The 16712-nt window shown below is 44.7% G+C and overlaps 1 protein-coding gene across 1 annotated transcript in view; it reads right to left on the bottom strand.

The window, feature by feature from the left end:
- Window positions 1–692: 692 nt before the first annotated feature.
- preb (prolactin regulatory element binding) overlaps window positions 693–16712 on the bottom strand; it is a 73239-nt gene continuing 57219 nt past the window's right edge. The window contains 2 exon segments of the mRNA XM_072580164.1: window positions 693–2965; window positions 12535–12694. Of these exon segments, the coding sequence (XP_072436265.1) occupies window positions 2871–2965; window positions 12535–12694 (255 nt within the window). The 3' untranslated portion in view covers window positions 693–2870.

Here is a 16712-nt window from a genome sequence, read left to right as displayed (position 1 = left end):
GATTGTAACTAATGCTTCTGGAATTTTCTCAAATTCTTTCAATAACCTTTGGGTACAAAGCATCATGTCCTGGAAATTTATCCACCCACAAACCCTGATATTTTCTCCAGTATCATTTTATCAATACAGTTAGTTCCCATCTCATATGTTTTTAATTCTCTATTCCTTGTACTTTGCTCTCTGTCACAGTAGAAAGTATCTATTTATAAAATTGACCATTTCCTCATGTACTAGTATAATCTGTGAATGCCTTTAAATAACTTGCATTTCATTCTGGAAATACTGAAAATCTGAAATAACAACAGAAAACACTGGCAGAGAGGAAGAGAGAAACAGAGGTCATATTTCATGCCTGTAACTGATGCAAGACCACTGGAGTTGAAAGGTTAGCTCTTTCTCACTACAGATGCTGTTAGACATGGAATGCATTTTTGCATGTTTTGTTCTTTCACTCTACATCTTGCTCAGCTCCTCTTGAAATACCTACAGGACTTTCAGCAGTTTCATAGCATTTCAAAAAAGGAATGAGAAAGGCCCATGAGGAAAGAGACATTCACATGGATAAGGAATGTGGGGGTGGAATGTGGTCACAACCTGGGACGAAGGGGCTCTGTGGTGGACATGGGAATGCAAGTTCTGAGATTCTGTCAGCAATAATTCCCTGAATCATGCAATCAGACAGACAAGACACCTCATCTGTTCTGCTTTAATTTACATCATTTTGTTCTGTAAAAAAACATCTCAAATACCAGGACATTAAAAACAAACATTCTGATGCAGTTTTTTGAAGAAGTTATAATCAGGATGGGGTTACAAGTGCTGGAGAAAGAGACATTTCTAACAGTTATCCATGGCCAGCATCACGCATTTCCTAACAGAAGGACAGTATAATCTGAAGCTCCCCCTACAGTTGACTTTACTCCATTTCCCAAGGCAAGTACAATACGGGTGAGATAAAACTCCTTTAACACCGCCCCATCAAACACTGGACAGGGCCAGCACAAGGTTAGACACAGAGTAAAGCTCCCTACACTTTCCCCATTAATTCCTCTCAGGGCAGGTCCAGCACAGGGTTAGATACAGAGTAAACCAGCCTCTACATTGTTCTGATCAAACACTCCCAGAACAGGTAAAAAGTAGACTCCTTCCCTCCACAGTGTGCCCATCAACACTCCCAGGACAGGTCCAGCACAGGGTTAAATTATACTCAGTTCTGACAGAGGGTCACCAGAGGTGAAAGGTTACCTGTGTATTTTCTGCCTGCAAATACTGACAGACCTACTCAATTTCTCTAGCACTTTGCTTTGCTTCCCTCTATACTGGTGAATATGGAGATTAGACCATCCGTAACCTACAGAACCCACCCTCAAACTGAATCTGGACACCCAGAGCAGGTTCAGTACTAAGTTAGCTGCAGACTGAGGCTCCCTCCATGCTGTTGCCATTAAAATCTCCCAAAACAGGTAGAGCACAAGGTTAGATAGAGTAAAACTTCCTCTAAATCATTAATAAAAACAGGAAGTGCTGAAGAAATTCAGCAGGTCTGACAGCATCTATGGACAGAGAAACTGAACAAACCATTCCAGTGTCATATGAAGAGGAGTCATATTAGACTCGAAATGTTAACAGTTTCTCTCTCCAGTGATGGAATTTGATCTGTGATTCTCCAGCACCTGCCATTATTATTTAAGAATTCCAGCATCCACAGTATCTTGCTTTGGTTTTACAGCTTCCACCGTACTGCTCAGCAGGCAACAGTAGGAAAGTGCACATAGTCATCAAGTAAGGGATTCCCTCCTGATAGGTGTCCAGATTCAGTTTGAAGGTGGGTTCTGTATTATAAGGATGGTCTAATCTACATATTTACCAACAATATTAAGCTGCTGTAATCCTGAGATAGAGCCTTCAGTCTGAGGCAGGCTGAAACATACAATGTTGCCTTATTAAAATATCATGTTGGTTAGAGAGTTGATAAAGAACATTAGTTCAACAAATATTTTCTGGGATTTACATTGATCTGTGAGCATATTAGTCACTGCTAACAAGGAGCACAAATCATGTAACAACTTCACCCTCTTTATTCCCAGCACCAAGACCCAGGTTCCTCACATCTAATGCCAGAGGTCTCATAATCTCACTCACAATTATACCCTTCTAGCAGTTTGGATGGTGAGGGAGAAGGGGAAAAGGATCAGTGTGAGGTTGTTGGGGAAACAGCAGGGCAAGAGAAAAGATGCCATGGTAACACTCTCAAGTCGCAAATGCTATGAATGTTTTTAAACATCAACATTTTTAAGCCTCTTAAACACCATCGCTGAGCAGGATTAATTTTGAGTAAATGGGGAGGGAGTTCACTGAATATTCTTGTGAAATTCTGTCAGCTGCCAAATGGCAATATCACAGAACAAATTCCATGGACATCTACTGCAGATCCACCTGTACCACAGACAACAGCATTCATTTTAGAAAATCCTCAACAGAACAAAAAAAAGTCAAAAATTAGGGTAGGGTGAGTGGGGGAGGGGACAGCATTGAGCAATGGGAAAAATGTGAGGAATAGTTAGGAGGACAGAGGGGGAGCTTGTGATGTAAGGATCAATGAAGTCAGAGGTAATCCATCAGATATCTAATTAATGTCAATTCAGATTTACTGTCTGTCCGGAGTATAGTCTGAAGGGGTCTGTACAGAGCGATTTGCAACTCCAGGCCGTGCAGAGCTATGAATAGTGGTGTCATACAGTGTATGACCCAATTTCACAGACACTTTGTGTTGAAGCTCACAAGAGCTGCTGGTTACTTGAGAATGTCTTTCTGCCCAGTGTTGCTCAGATCAGATGTAAACCGTAGCAGCGCCATCCCGAGAAAGGAGTTTACAAGAGCCCTGGAAACAGATGCTGCAAAAGGACGATTGTAAGCACGATGATCAATCCACACAGAAGCAAGACTACCCAGATCGGGAACATCTCTGAAAATCAAACAAAGCCAGTTATTCACCCATTCCAGCACAAAATGGAGCAAAGTTACAACATATTCAACTAAAGTCTACACCACCATCATTGAAGCACTCCTCCATTTATCGTCATGCAGCATAGAGAACAGACCCTTCAGTCCAACCAGTCCATGCCAAACATAATGCCAAACTAAACCAGTCCCACCTGCGTGCTCCTGGCCCATATCCCTCCAAACCTTTTCTCTTCATGTATCCATCCAAGTCTCTTTTAAACATTGTAATTGTACCTACATCCACCACTTCCCCAAGAGGTTCATTCCAATAGGAACCACTCGGTGTAAAAAATTCACCTCGTCTTTTTAAAATCTCTCTCCTTAAAAATGTGCACCCTAGTCTTGAAATTCCCCATCCTCGGCAAAAGACAACTACCATCAACTCTACGTATACCTCCCATTATTTCATAAACTTCTATCAGGTCACCTCTCACCAACACTCCAGCAAAAAAAGACTCAGCCTATCCAGCCATTCTTTATAACTCAAATCTTCCACACCTGGCAATATCCTGGGAAATCTCTTTGAACCCTCTTCAGATTGATGATATCATTGCTATAAATGGGAGACCAGAACTGGGCACAATATCCCAGAAGAAGCCTCACCAATGTCCTGAACAACCTCAACGCAACATCAGGATTGGGAATGGGGAGGGAGCCCAGAATTATATAGAGGAGGGGGCTGAGGCTGGGGAAAGGGTAGATGGGATGGTGATAGGTGGATGCAGGTAAGGGGTTATTGCGATCGGTCAGTGGGAAGGGCGGAGTGGATAGGTGAGTAGGAAGACAGACAGGTTAGGACAGGTCGGGAAAGCGAGGAGGAGGAGTGGGGCTAGACATGGGATAAGGCTGGGGGAGGAGGGACTTTAAAACTGGTGAAGTCGATGTCAAGGCGATTGGGCTGTAAGCTTCCCAGTTTCCGTTTGACCTCACTCTGACAGTGGAGGAGGCCAAGGATAGACATGTCGCTAGGGCAGTGGGAGGGGGAATTTGTGTGGATGGCAACCAAAAGGTCAGGTTGGTCAGTGCATCCAGAGCGTAGAAACTCCATGAACTGGTCCCCAAGTCTGCATTTGGTCTTGCCAATGTAGAAGAGATCACATCGGGAATAATGGATGCAATAAATGAGGTTGGATGATGTGCAGCTGAATCGCTGTTGGATCTGAAAGGATTATTTAGAGTCTTGGACAGAGGTGAGAGGGGAGATGTTGCACCTCTTTCAGGGCAGGGAAAGGTACTGCGTGTGGTTGAGAAGTTGGTGGGATGTGTGGAGTTGACGATGGAGCTGTGGAGTGAGTGGTCCCTATGGAAAGCAGACAAGGATGGGGAAGGAAATATCTTTTTGGTGGTGGGGTCTAATTGTAGGTGGTGGAAATGTTGAAGGTCGATACATTGGATTTGAAGGTTGGTGGGGTGGTATGGGGAGGCTAAGGGGTCTCTATCCTTATTGTTATTGGAGGGAAGTTTGAGGGCAGAGGTTTGGGAGATAAAGGAGATACGGCTGAGGGCATTCCTAATTTATTGAGGAGGGGAAACTATGGTCCCTAAAGTAGAAAGATAAATGAGATATCCCAGGCTTAACGCCTCATCCTGGGAGCAGATGCAGTGGAGACAAGAGTAATTGGGAGTATGAGATAGCATTTCTACAGGAGCGTGGGTGACAGAAGATGTAATCGAGGTAGTTGTGGGGAGTCAGTGGGTTTCTGGCGATGGCGGTGTCCAGGAAGGGGTGGGAGGTGTCAGAAATGGTCCAGGTGAATTTGAGGGCAGGATGGAAGATGCTGGTGAAGTTGATGAACTGTTCGAGCTCCTCATGGGAGCACGAGGCAGCACAGATGCAGTCATCAACATAGCAGAGGGAGAAGTGAGTATGAAGAACAAAGAACATTGCAGCACAGGAACAGGCCCTTCGGCCCTCCAAGCCTGCGCCGATCCAGACCCTCTATCTAAACCTGTCATCCATTTTCTAAGGCACTGTATCCCTCTGCCCCCTGCCCATTCATGTATACCTCTGTCGAGATATCTCTGTCAAAATACATCTTAAATGACGCTATCGTGCTCGCTTCTACCACCTCCGCTGGCAATGTGTTCCAGGTGCCCACCACCCTCTGTGTAAAGAACTTTACAAGCATATCTCCCTTAAATTTTTCTCCTCTCACCTTGAACTCGTGATCCCAATTAATTGAGTTCCCCACTCTGGGGGAAAAAAGCTTCTTGCAATCCACCCTGTCTATAGCTCTCATGATTTTGTAGACCTCAGTCAAGTCCCCTCTTAATCTCCATCTTTCTAATGAAAATAATCCTAATCGAGTCAACCTCTCTTCATAGCTAGCACCCTCCATACCAGGCAATGTCCTGGTGAACCTCCTGTGCACCCTCTCCAAACATCCACATCATTTTGGTAATGTGGCAAACAGAACTGTATGCAGTATTCCAAATGTGGCCTAACCAAAGTCTTCTACAACTGTAACATGACCTGCCAACTCTTGTACTCAATACTCTGTCCGATGAAGGAAAGCATGCCATATGCCTTCTTGACCACTTTACTGACCTGCATTGTCACCTTCGGGGTAGAATGGATCTGAACACCCAGATCTCTCTGTACATCAATTTTCCCCAGGACTTTTCCATTTACTGTATAGTTCACTCCTGAATTGGATCTTCCAAAATGCATCACCCCTCACTTGCCTGGACTGAACTCCATCTGCCATTTCTCTGCCCAACTCTCCAGTCTGTCTATATTCTGCTGTATTCTCTGACAGTCTGCTACACTATCTGCTACTTCACCAATCTTAGTGTCATCTGCAAACTTGCTAATCAGACCATCTGTACCTGCCTCCAGACCATTTCTGTATATCACAAACAACAGTGGTCCCAGTACGGATCCCTATGGGACACCACTGGGCACAGTTCGACATTTTGAGAAACTCCCCTTCACTACAATTCTGTCTCCTGTTGCCCAGCCAGTTCTCTATCCATCCAGCTCGTACACTCTGGATCCCACGTGACTTTACTTTCTCCATCAGCCTTCCACGGAGAACCTTATCAAATGCCTTACTGAAGTCCATATAAATCATATCTACAGCCCTTCCCTCATCAATCAACTTTGTCACTTCCTCAACGAATTCTATTAAGTTGGTAAGACAACCTTCCCCGCACAAACCATGCTGCCTATTTTCTTTCAAATGGGAATAGATCCTATCCCTCAGTATCTTCTCCAGCGGCTTTCCTACCACTGACGTTAGGCTCACCCGTCTATAATTACCTGGATTATCCTTGCTACCCTTCCTTAACAAGGGGACAACATTAGCAATTCTCCAGTCCTCCGGGAACCTCACGCATGTTCAAAGGTGCTACAAAGATATCTATTAAGGCCCCAGCTATTTCCTCTATCGCTTCCCTTAGTAACCTGGGATGGATCCCATCCGGATCTGGAGACTTGTCCACATTAATGCCTTTTAGAATACCCAACACTTCCTCCCTCCTTATGCCGACTTGACCTAGAGTAATCAAACATCTATCTCTAACCTCAACATCCGTTATGCCCCTCTCCTCAGTGAATACCAATACAAAGTACTCATTAAGAATCTCACCCATTTTTTTCTGACCCCACGCATAACTTCCTTTATCCTTGAGTGGGCCAAACTTTTCTCTAATTACCCACTTGCTGCTTATATATGAATAAAAAGCTTTGGGATTTTCCTTAACCCTGTTTGCTAAAGATATTTCATGACCCTTTTTGCCCTCTTCACCACTCATTTCAGATTGGTCCTATTTCCTGATATTCTCCCAAAGCTTCATCGGTCTTCGGTCACCAAGACCTTCTGTATGCTTCCATTTTCCTCTTAGCTAGTCTCACAATTTCACCTGCCATCCAAGGTTTCCTAATCTTGCCATTTCTATCCCTCATTTTCCCAGGGACATGCCTGTCCTGCACGTAACAGGAATCCTACAAAGAGGCAGGCTTGGCACAGGCCCACGTGGGTGTCCACGTCTATCCCTTTGACTTGTAGGAAGTGGGACGAATCAAATAAAGAACTGTTGAGGGTGAGCAGCAGTTCTGCCAGGCAAACGAGGGTGTCAGCAGAGGGGGACTGCTTGGGCTGACAGGAGAGGGAGAAGCGGAAGGCTTTTAATCTGTCCGTGTGGGGATTACAGGTGTAAAGGGCCTGTAAGTCCATGGTGAAGGTGAGGTGTCGGGGGCTGGGGAAGAGGTGGACGGTGTTGGCTGGGAGTTTCTGGACCAATGGGGAAAGTCCAGAGTTGTGGTACGAGGAGGTGGTGAGCTCAGTGGGGCAGAGACACTGAGTCAACCATGGCAGAAACAGACAGTATGGGGTTGGGGAACTGTCAGGTTGGAGGCTGCAGTTGGGAGATCTCCCAAAGTGATGAGATTGTTGATGGTCTGGGAGATGATGGCTTGGTGATCAGAGGTGGGATCATAATCACGATAGGTGGAGGTTTCAGAGAGTTGGTGGTTGGCCTCAGTGATGTAGAGGTCAGTTTGCCAGACTACCACTGAGCCCTGTTTATTGGAGGTTTTAATAGTGAGGTTGGGGTGGAATGAAGGAAGTGGAGTGATTGGAGTGAGTGAGAAGGGTGGAGAGATCCAAAAAATTGATGTTGTGGTGGCAGTTTGAGGTGAAGAGGTTGAGGGAAGATAGGAGGCTGGGGGTTGGGATGTCTTGTTGCTGTAATTTAGAATGGCCAATCCACCTAACCTGTATATCTTTGGGCTGTGGAAGGAAGCTGGAACACCCTGAGGAAATCCACACAGACACGGGGAGAACGTGCAAACTCAACACAGACAATTGCCTGAGGCTAGGATTGAACCTGGTGCTGTGAGGCAGTGCTAACCACTGAGCCACCGTACTGCCAGCGTTGTTGGAGGGAATCCTGAGGGACAAAATGTACATGTATTTGGAAAGGCAAGGACTGATTAGGGAAAGTCAACATGGCTTTGTGAGGGGGAGCTGTGCCTCTTTTTGAAGAAGTGACAAAGAGGATTCATGAAAGCAGAGTGGTGGACATTGTCTATACCGACTTCAATAAGACATTTGACAAGCATGAATGACTGGTTAACAAGGTTAGATCACATGGAATACAGGGAGAACTAGCCTTTTGGATTGGTTAGAAGGTAGGACACAGAGAGTGATGATGGAGGGTTGCTTTTTGAACTGGAGGCCTGTGACCAGTGGTGTGCTTCAGGGATTGGTGCTAGGTCAGTTATTGTGTTATTTATTCAAATGATTTGGATGCAAATATAGGAAGTATGGCCAGTAAATTTGCAGAGGACACCAAAATTGGTGGTGTAGCAGACAGCGAAGAAGTTTCCCTCAAAGTATAATGGGACCTTTATCAGATGGAGTGATGGGCCGAGGAGTGACAGATAAAGTTTAATCTAGATAAATGTGAGGTACTGCATTCTGAAAAAGCAAATCAGGGCAGAATTAATACACTTAATTGTAAGGTCCTGTAGAGTGTTGGGGCAGCATGATGGCTCAGCAGTTAGCACTGCTGCCTTGCAGTGCCAGGGACCCAGGTTCGATTCCCGCCTTGGGTGACTGTCAGTGTGGAGTGTGCACATTCTCCCAGTGTTTGTGTGGGTTTCCTCCAGGTGCTCCGGTTTCCTCCCACAATCCAAAGATGTGCAGGTTATGTGAATTGGCCATGCTCAATTGCCCATAGTGTTAGGTGCATTAGTCAGAGGTAAATATAGGGGAGGGAAATGGGTCTGAGTGGGTTTCTCTTCGGAGGGTTGGTGTGGACTTGTTAGGTCGAAGGGCCTGTTTCCATACCGTAGGGAATCAAATCTAATCTAACAAAGAGACATTGGAGTGTAAGTTCATAGCTCCTTCAAAGTGGAGTCGCAGGTAGATAGGATAGTGAAGGCGGCATTTTGTACGCTTTCTTTTATTAGACCATTGAGTACAGTAGTTGGGAGGTCATGTCATGGCTGTACAGGACATTGGTTAGGCCACTGTTGGAATATGACATGCAATTCTGATTAGATTAGATTAGATTACTTACAGTGTGGAAACAGGCCCTTTGGCCCAACAAATCCATACCGACCCGCCGAAGCGCAACCCACCCATACCCCTACATCTACCCCTTTTTACCTAACACTACGGACAATTTAGCATGGCCAATTCACCTGACCTGCACATCTTTGGACTGTGGGAGGAAACCGGAGCACCCGGGGGAAACCCACACAGACACGGGGAGAACGTGCAAACTCCACACAGTCAGTCGCCTGAGGCGGGAATTGAACCCGGGTCTCTGGCGCTGTGAGGCAGCAGTGCTAACCACTGTGCCACCGTGCCGCCCCCATTCTGGTCTCCTTGCTACAGGAAAGATGTTGTGAAACTTGAAAGGGTTCAGAAAAGATTTACTGTTGTGAGAGTTGGAGGATTTGAGCTGTAGGAGAGGCTGAACAGGCTGGGGCTGTTTTCCCTGGAGAGTCGGAGGCTGAAAGGTGACCTTATAGAGGTCTATAAAATCATGGAGGGCATCAATACAGTAAATAGTTTTCCCCAGGGTAGCTGAGTCCAAAACTAGAGGAAATAGGTTTAAGGTGAGAAGGAAAAGATTTAAAAGGGACCTAAGGGGCAACGTTTTCAAGCAGACAATGATGTGTGTATGGAGTGAGCTGCCACAGGAATTGATGGAGGCTGGTACAATTACAAGATTTAAAAGGCATCTGGATGGGTATGTGAATAGTTAGGTCTTGGAGGGATGTGGGCTAAATGCTGGCAAAGAGAATTATAGATCATGGGTGTGGGGCCGGTGTATTCAGATGGATAGAACGCTGGCTGGTAGAGAGGAAACAATGAGTAGAAATTAATTGGTCCTTTTCAAATTGGCCCTTTTCAAATTGGCAGGCAGTTACTGATGGGGTGCCACAGGGATCAGTGCTAGGACCCAGCTACTCATAATATATATTAATGATTTGGATGAGGGAACAAAAGGTAACATCTCAAAGTTTGCAAGTGACACCAAGTTGGGTGGGAGGTTAAACAGATGAGGATACAGAGATCCTTTGGCATAATCTGGACAGATTGGGTGAGTGGGCCAATCAATGGCAGATGCAGTATTACTTGGATAAATGTGAGGCAATCCACTTTGAAAGCAAAAACAAGGTGGCAGGTTACTACTTGAATGGGGAGAAGGGAGTGTGCAGTGGGAGCTGGGTGTCCTTGTGCACCAGTCGCTGGTGCTTTGGTCTCCTTTTCTGAGGAAGGATGCTCTTACTCTTGAGGGAGTACTGTGAAGGTTTCCCACACTGATTCTGGGAATGGTGGGACTGACGTATGAGGAGAGAGTGAGGAGGTTAGGATTGTTTTCACTGGAGTTCAGACGAGTAAGGGGGAGGGGGGGAAATCTCATAGAAACTCTATAATTCTAACAGGATTAGACAGGGTACATGCAGGGAGGATGTTCCCTTTGGTGGGTGCGTCCAGAACCAGGGGTCACAGTCTGAGGATTCGGATGGATCACTTTGGATAAAGAAATGTCTCCTCATCTCCATCCAAAGTGTGGTGAGCCTGTGGAATTCATTACCACAGGAAGGAGTTGACGCTAAAACATTGAATATATTCACGATGCAGCTAGATATAGCACCGGGGGGCAAATGGGATCAAAGGTTATAGGGAGAGAGCAGATTACGTTATTAATTTGGATGGCAAAAGTGAGGACAGCAGCTGCTGGAGATTAGAGTTAAGAGTGTGGTGCTGGAAAAGCACAGGTCAGACAGCATCCAAGGAGCAGGAAAATCGATGTTTCAGGCAAAAGCCCTTCATCAGGAATGAGGCTGGGAGCCTCGGGGGTGGAGAGATAAATGGGAGGGGGGATAGGTAGCTGAGAGTGCAATAGGTGGATGGAGGTGGGGGGTAAAGGTGATAGGTCAGAAACAGGTGAAATCCACATTGATGCCATGGGGTTGGAGGGTCCCGAGGTGGAAGATGAGGCGTTCTTCTTCCAGGCACCTGGTGGTTAGGGAGTGGCAATGGAAGAGGCCCAGGATCTGCATACCCTCGGCAGAGCTGCCGGGGGAGTTGAAGTGTTCGGCCATAGGGCAGTGGGGTTGGTTGGTGCGGGTGTCCTGGAAATGTTCTCTGAAGTGCTGTGTGGGTAGGCGCCCTGTCTCCCCAATGTGGACGCCTTAAATAAAGTGCCACACAGGGGGTTCAATAAGGTAAGAACTCATTGTGTTAGGGACAAGGTACTAAAACTGATAGAGGATTTGGCTGAGAGTAGAGATAAAGCAATCTTTTTCAGGATGGCAGCCGGTGACTAGCGGAGTACCACAGGGGTCCTTGTTGGGAGCACAAGTATTCATGCTGTACATTAACAATCTGGACAAAAGAACGGACGGCACTGTTGCTAAATTTGCAGATGACACAAATGTATGTGGATGGACAGATGGTGTTGAGAAGTGAGAAGGCTGCAGAAGGACTTGGGACAGGTTAGGAGATTGGGCAAAGAATTGGCAGATAGAATACAGTGGGGGAAAGAGTGAGGTTATGCACTTTGGTAAGAAGATTAGGGGCATCACCTGCTTTCTAAATGAGAAAGGTTGCATAAATCTGAAGCACAAAGGGACTTGGGAGTCTGAGTTCAGGATTCTCTGAAGGTTAACATGTAGGTTCAGGTAGCAGTTTGGAAAGCAAATGCAAAGTTAGCATTTATTTCTGGAGGGCTGTAATACATGACAAAGATGTACTACTGAGGCTGTAGAAGGCTCTGGTTAGACCTCATCTGGAATATCACGAGCAGTTTTTGGCCCCGTATCGAAGGAAGGATGTGCTGGCCTTAGAGGAGTTTTAGCGAGTTTTGGAGAAGATTAGAGGGGTGCCAGAGAAGGTTTACAAGAACGTTTCTAGGATTGAAGGGCTTGTCATATGAGGAGCAATTGATGGAGTTTAAAAGGATGAAGGTGGATCCCTTCAAGAATACTGAGAGTTCTGGATACAGTGGATGTGGAGAAGATGTTTCCACTAGTAGGAAAGACTAGGACCCAAGCTGACATGAGGAGGAATGATTTTACCCAGAAGGTGGTGAATCTGTGGAACTCATTGTTGCATGTGACTCAGGAGGCCAAGTAATTGAGTATATAAAGACAGAGATAGATAGGTTCTTGCTTTGTAAGGAGATTAATAGTTAAGGGGAATAGAGCAAGAGAATGTTGTTGAGAAACATATCAGCCATGATTGAAGAGCAAAACACTTGATGGGCTGAAAAGCCAAATTCTTCTCCTATATGTTAAGGTCTTATAGAATAATCAGACTGAAACCAGTCAGATCATCAGGAAGGATCTCATTTCTGTCAACATCCAGTGGAAAGTGTGGGCAATGAGCAGATACCTCATCTTCCTCAATGGTTCAATACTGTGTCAACACAAGCTTTCTGAAATCAGATAACAATTTCTAACCTAAGTAAGAAAGCAAAGGCTAATCAACTGAAGATAGGAGTCAACATTTGTACCTAGGAGAGGAAACAAGATAACTAGACAGAGAAAAAACTCTTTTGACTTACGCCTGCGTGGCAACAGATGTAGTTTACACCGACTGTCTACGGCTACACTCAGCAATGCTGCCTCATTTTTTCTAGTCACCTCCTTCATTGGACCCACATCGGGCAGAAAGGCCAAGTCCGTCACCACAATTCCATGTGTCTCCTTCACGTAGTAAACTTGCTGTTGAAGAAGTTAAAAGATTTACTGTAAATCTGATTTTTTTTTTACTGCTCCATCTCCATTCTGGTTTTATTGCTAATGTAAATCTGTAACCTCTGGTTACCAATCCTTCTGCCATTAACTTTCATCTTATTCACTCCATAGACATCTAAAATGTCCTCAAAACTGTTCAATCTTTCACAATAGACAGGAGTACTTTGGACTTGATACTACTTTCGCACAGGCAGAATATGTATGTACAACTATATCTGATACCTTTTCAGCAAGTGGCAGGAGCTAAAGTGCTTTAGCAAGTTTCTTTGACACCCTCTCCAAAGTTTTGACATTCTTCCTACCTGACTGTGGCCAGAATTAAAGACAAAATACTTCAGCTAATTTACAAAGGTTTGACAACACTATTTTCTTATCTTTTATTCATTCATTGGATATGGGCATCACTGGCTAGGCCAGCATTTATGAGCCAACTTTAATTGCCCTGGGGAAAGTGGGGATTAGCTGCCTTCTTGGACAATTATTGCTTGTGGCATGGGGACACCCACAATATCTTCAGGGTATAAGGGATTTCTGGGATTTTGACTCAGTGACATTTCCAAGTCAGGATACTGAGTGGCTTGGATGGGAACAAACAGATATATATGCTGCTCTTCTTCTAGATGGTACAGAGAGTTGGCTTGGAAGGTTCTATATGTACAGCCTTGGTGTACTTCTGCAGTGCACCTAGCACATGATATATACTGCTACAACTGAGCATCGCTGGTGGAGGAAGTAAAAGTTGGAGCTGCTAGATGGCGTACCAAATAGGTTGCTTTGTCCTGGATGATGTTAAGCTTTGCGTGCTGTTGGAGCTGCCCTCATTCAGAAAAGTGGAGAGTATTCCATCTCATTCTTGACTCATGCCTTGTAGATAGAAGGTTGACTTTAGGGAGTTAGGTGGTGAGTTATTCATTGCAGAATTTCCAGCCACTGACTTACTCTTGTATTTATACGGCTGATCAATTTTTATTAATTCATTGGAATGTCAACATAGCTAGTGCTGTGGGATAATCCAGCTGCTGTTACTACTAGATCAGTCATATCACAGACTGGATTCTTTTTATTCCTACTATTTTCTGTCCATTAACAGTTTTCGATACACATCAGCACATTTCTCCAAATCTCATGTGCTCTAATATTTACTTGTCTCTTTGCAAAACCTTATTTCAAGTTTTCTCAAAATCAAAGTATGAACTGGTTCCTCCTAATCTATTCTATTAGGTACATTCTCAAAACACCAGGGTGATTTGTGAAAAATAATTTCCCTTTCATATTGACTTTGCTCAATCCTACCAATATTTCTAAGTGTTCTATTATCACATCTTTACAATAATCCTTTATCCCTCTAACAGGACTACACAGAGCAAAACTGGAAGGATGCGCCCAATGATCGGGGAATCCAGAAGCATATCAAAAGATACAGGATAGACCATTTAGGACTGAAATGAGGAGAGATTTCTTCGCAAGTGGTGACCTTGTGGAGTTTTCTGCCACAGAAAGCAACTGAAACCAAAACATCAAATACTTTCAAGGAGGAGATTATAGGGATCAAAGGGTATGGGGTACACAGTAGGATGATCAGCCATCACCATATCCAAGGGCGACACACTGGCTCAGTGGTTAGCACTGCTGTCTCACAGCACCTGGGATCAGGGTTCAATTCCCATCTCTGGTAACTGTCTGTGTGGACTTCCCACATTCTCCCTTTGTCTGCGTGGGTTCCCTCCCACAGTCCAAAAATGTGCAGGTCAGGTGAATTGGCCATGCTAAATTGCCTCTAGTGTTAGATGCAGTAGTCAGGGGTAAATGTGGGGGGTGGGTGTGAGTAGGTTGCTCTTTGGAGGGTCAGTGTGGACTTGTTGGGCTGAAGGGCCTGTTTCCACACTGTAGGAAATCTAATCTAACCTAATAACCGTACAAGCTCTAAGGGCTGAAAGGCCTACACTTGGTCTTGCTTTGGAGGATATATTATATTTTTTCTTGTGACTGATGTTAAACTAACAAGTTTGTATTACTAGCTTTCTCTCTCCCTTCTTACATAACTAGTGGGGTTACATTTGCCAAGTTCCAATCTGTAGGAACCATTCCAGAGTTGACAGAACCTTGATAGATGACCATGAATTTTTCTCTACAACCATCTCTTTTAAAACACTGGAATGGAGGTCATCAAGCCCGGGGGATTAATTTACTTGAAGTACAGTATCAAAAATTTCTCAAACAGGCTAGATTAGATTAGGTTACTTACAGTGTGGAAACAGGCCCTTCGGCCCAACAAGTCCACACCGCCCCGCCGAAGCGCAACCCACCCATACCCCTACACCTAACACTACGGGCAATTTATCATGGCCAATTCACCTGACCTGCACATCTTTGGACTATGGGAGGAAACCGGAGCACCCGGAGGAAACCCACGCAGACACGGGGAGAATGTGTGGAGTTTGCACAGTCGCCTGAGGCGGGAATTGAACCCAGGTCTCTGGCGCTGTGAGGCAGCAGTGCTAACCACTGTGCCACCGTGCCGCCCATCAAGCTTATTCAGTAGCTTGAGCTTGCTTTGCCACACGATGAGATGCTGATCTGATTATAGTCACTATCTCCATGGTTATTTCCTATACTTCTTGAATCCTTCAGTAGTTAAGAATCTACCTTATTCAACTTTAAAACTATTCAATGACACAGGCATTTTTTTTTCCACGTTGTTTACTTTTAGAATGTGGACTAAAGGAGGAAGATACTGTTTTGAGCCAATGAGACTGTGCAGAGGTTTTAAACAAATCTCCTGACTGGAGCACACTGGTTGTTGTGGTTCTGTTCGCTGAGCTGGGAATTTGTGTTGCAGACGTTTCGTCCCCTGTCTAGGTCACATCCTCAGTGCTTGGGAGCCTCCTGTGAAGCACTTCTGTGATGTTTCCTCCAGCATTTATAGTGGCCTGTCTCTGCCGCTTCTGGTTGTACACTTGGGTTGTACACAACAGTGCCCTCTCCTGGAACAGTGAGGAAAAGGCAGACACCACAAAGACAATCTAAAGGAAAACTGATAACACACACCGATTGGTGCCCAATTCAGTTATAAAGGCTCGTGTAACATCAGTCCATCAGATAACCACTAAGCCTGCAAAGAGAAAACATTAAAAATTCTTTATCTTCTGTTTGGAGTTACTAGAAAATCTACAGTATCTCCAACTCGTGTTTCTCTGCAAATACCCTATAGGAGAAGGAGTAAAAGACGCCCAGAAACAGTGAAAAGATGAATTCTCAACCAGTGAGACAGACAGCAACGGTGCACAAACTCATCTCACTGGGAAAAAGAAACTCAAAAGGCATTGAAACAAAGAGAAAGAAAGTAACTCATTGAATCCTGTGGTCCAGACTGGTGCTATTAAACTGTATTTCCCTAATCTTTATGTTTGTTTTTTCACCCTTAATATCTATGTTTTCTTTATCTGTGTATGTCTGTCTGTTTGAGAAGGGAAAATTTATGAAGAGATCGAGTTTAGGTAATACAGTTTCTAAGTTACCCAATTCACATTTCTTAACTGCCCTTGATAAAGACAATTTGTTCATCATAAGTGCCTGTAAGTGACAAAGAGATGAAGGTAGGTGAGGACCTGGAAACGATTATTAATATGAAAGAGCGAGTGTTGGGTAAGCTAATGGAGCTCAGGATAGATAAGTCTCCTGGCCCTGATGGAATGCTTCCCCAGGGTACTAAAAGAGATGGCGGGAGAAATAGCAGGTGGACTGCTGTAAATTCCCAAAATTCGCTGGATTCTGGGGCAGTCCTAGCAGATTGGAAAACAGCAAATCTGACGCCACTATTTAAAAAGGGAAATAGACAAAAGATGGGGAATTATAGACCAGTGAGCTTAACCTCTGTAGTAGGGAAAATGCAGGAGTCTATTATCAAGAAAGAAATAGCACAGCATCTTGATGGAAACTGTCCCATTGTACAAATGCAGCATGGCTTCACGAAGGGCAGGTCATG

Source organism: Chiloscyllium punctatum, chromosome 11, assembly GCF_047496795.1.
Source record: "Chiloscyllium punctatum isolate Juve2018m chromosome 11, sChiPun1.3, whole genome shotgun sequence".
Lineage (NCBI taxonomy): Eukaryota > Metazoa > Chordata > Chondrichthyes > Orectolobiformes > Hemiscylliidae > Chiloscyllium > Chiloscyllium punctatum.
This window is presented reverse-complemented; position numbering and strand designations above follow the sequence as displayed.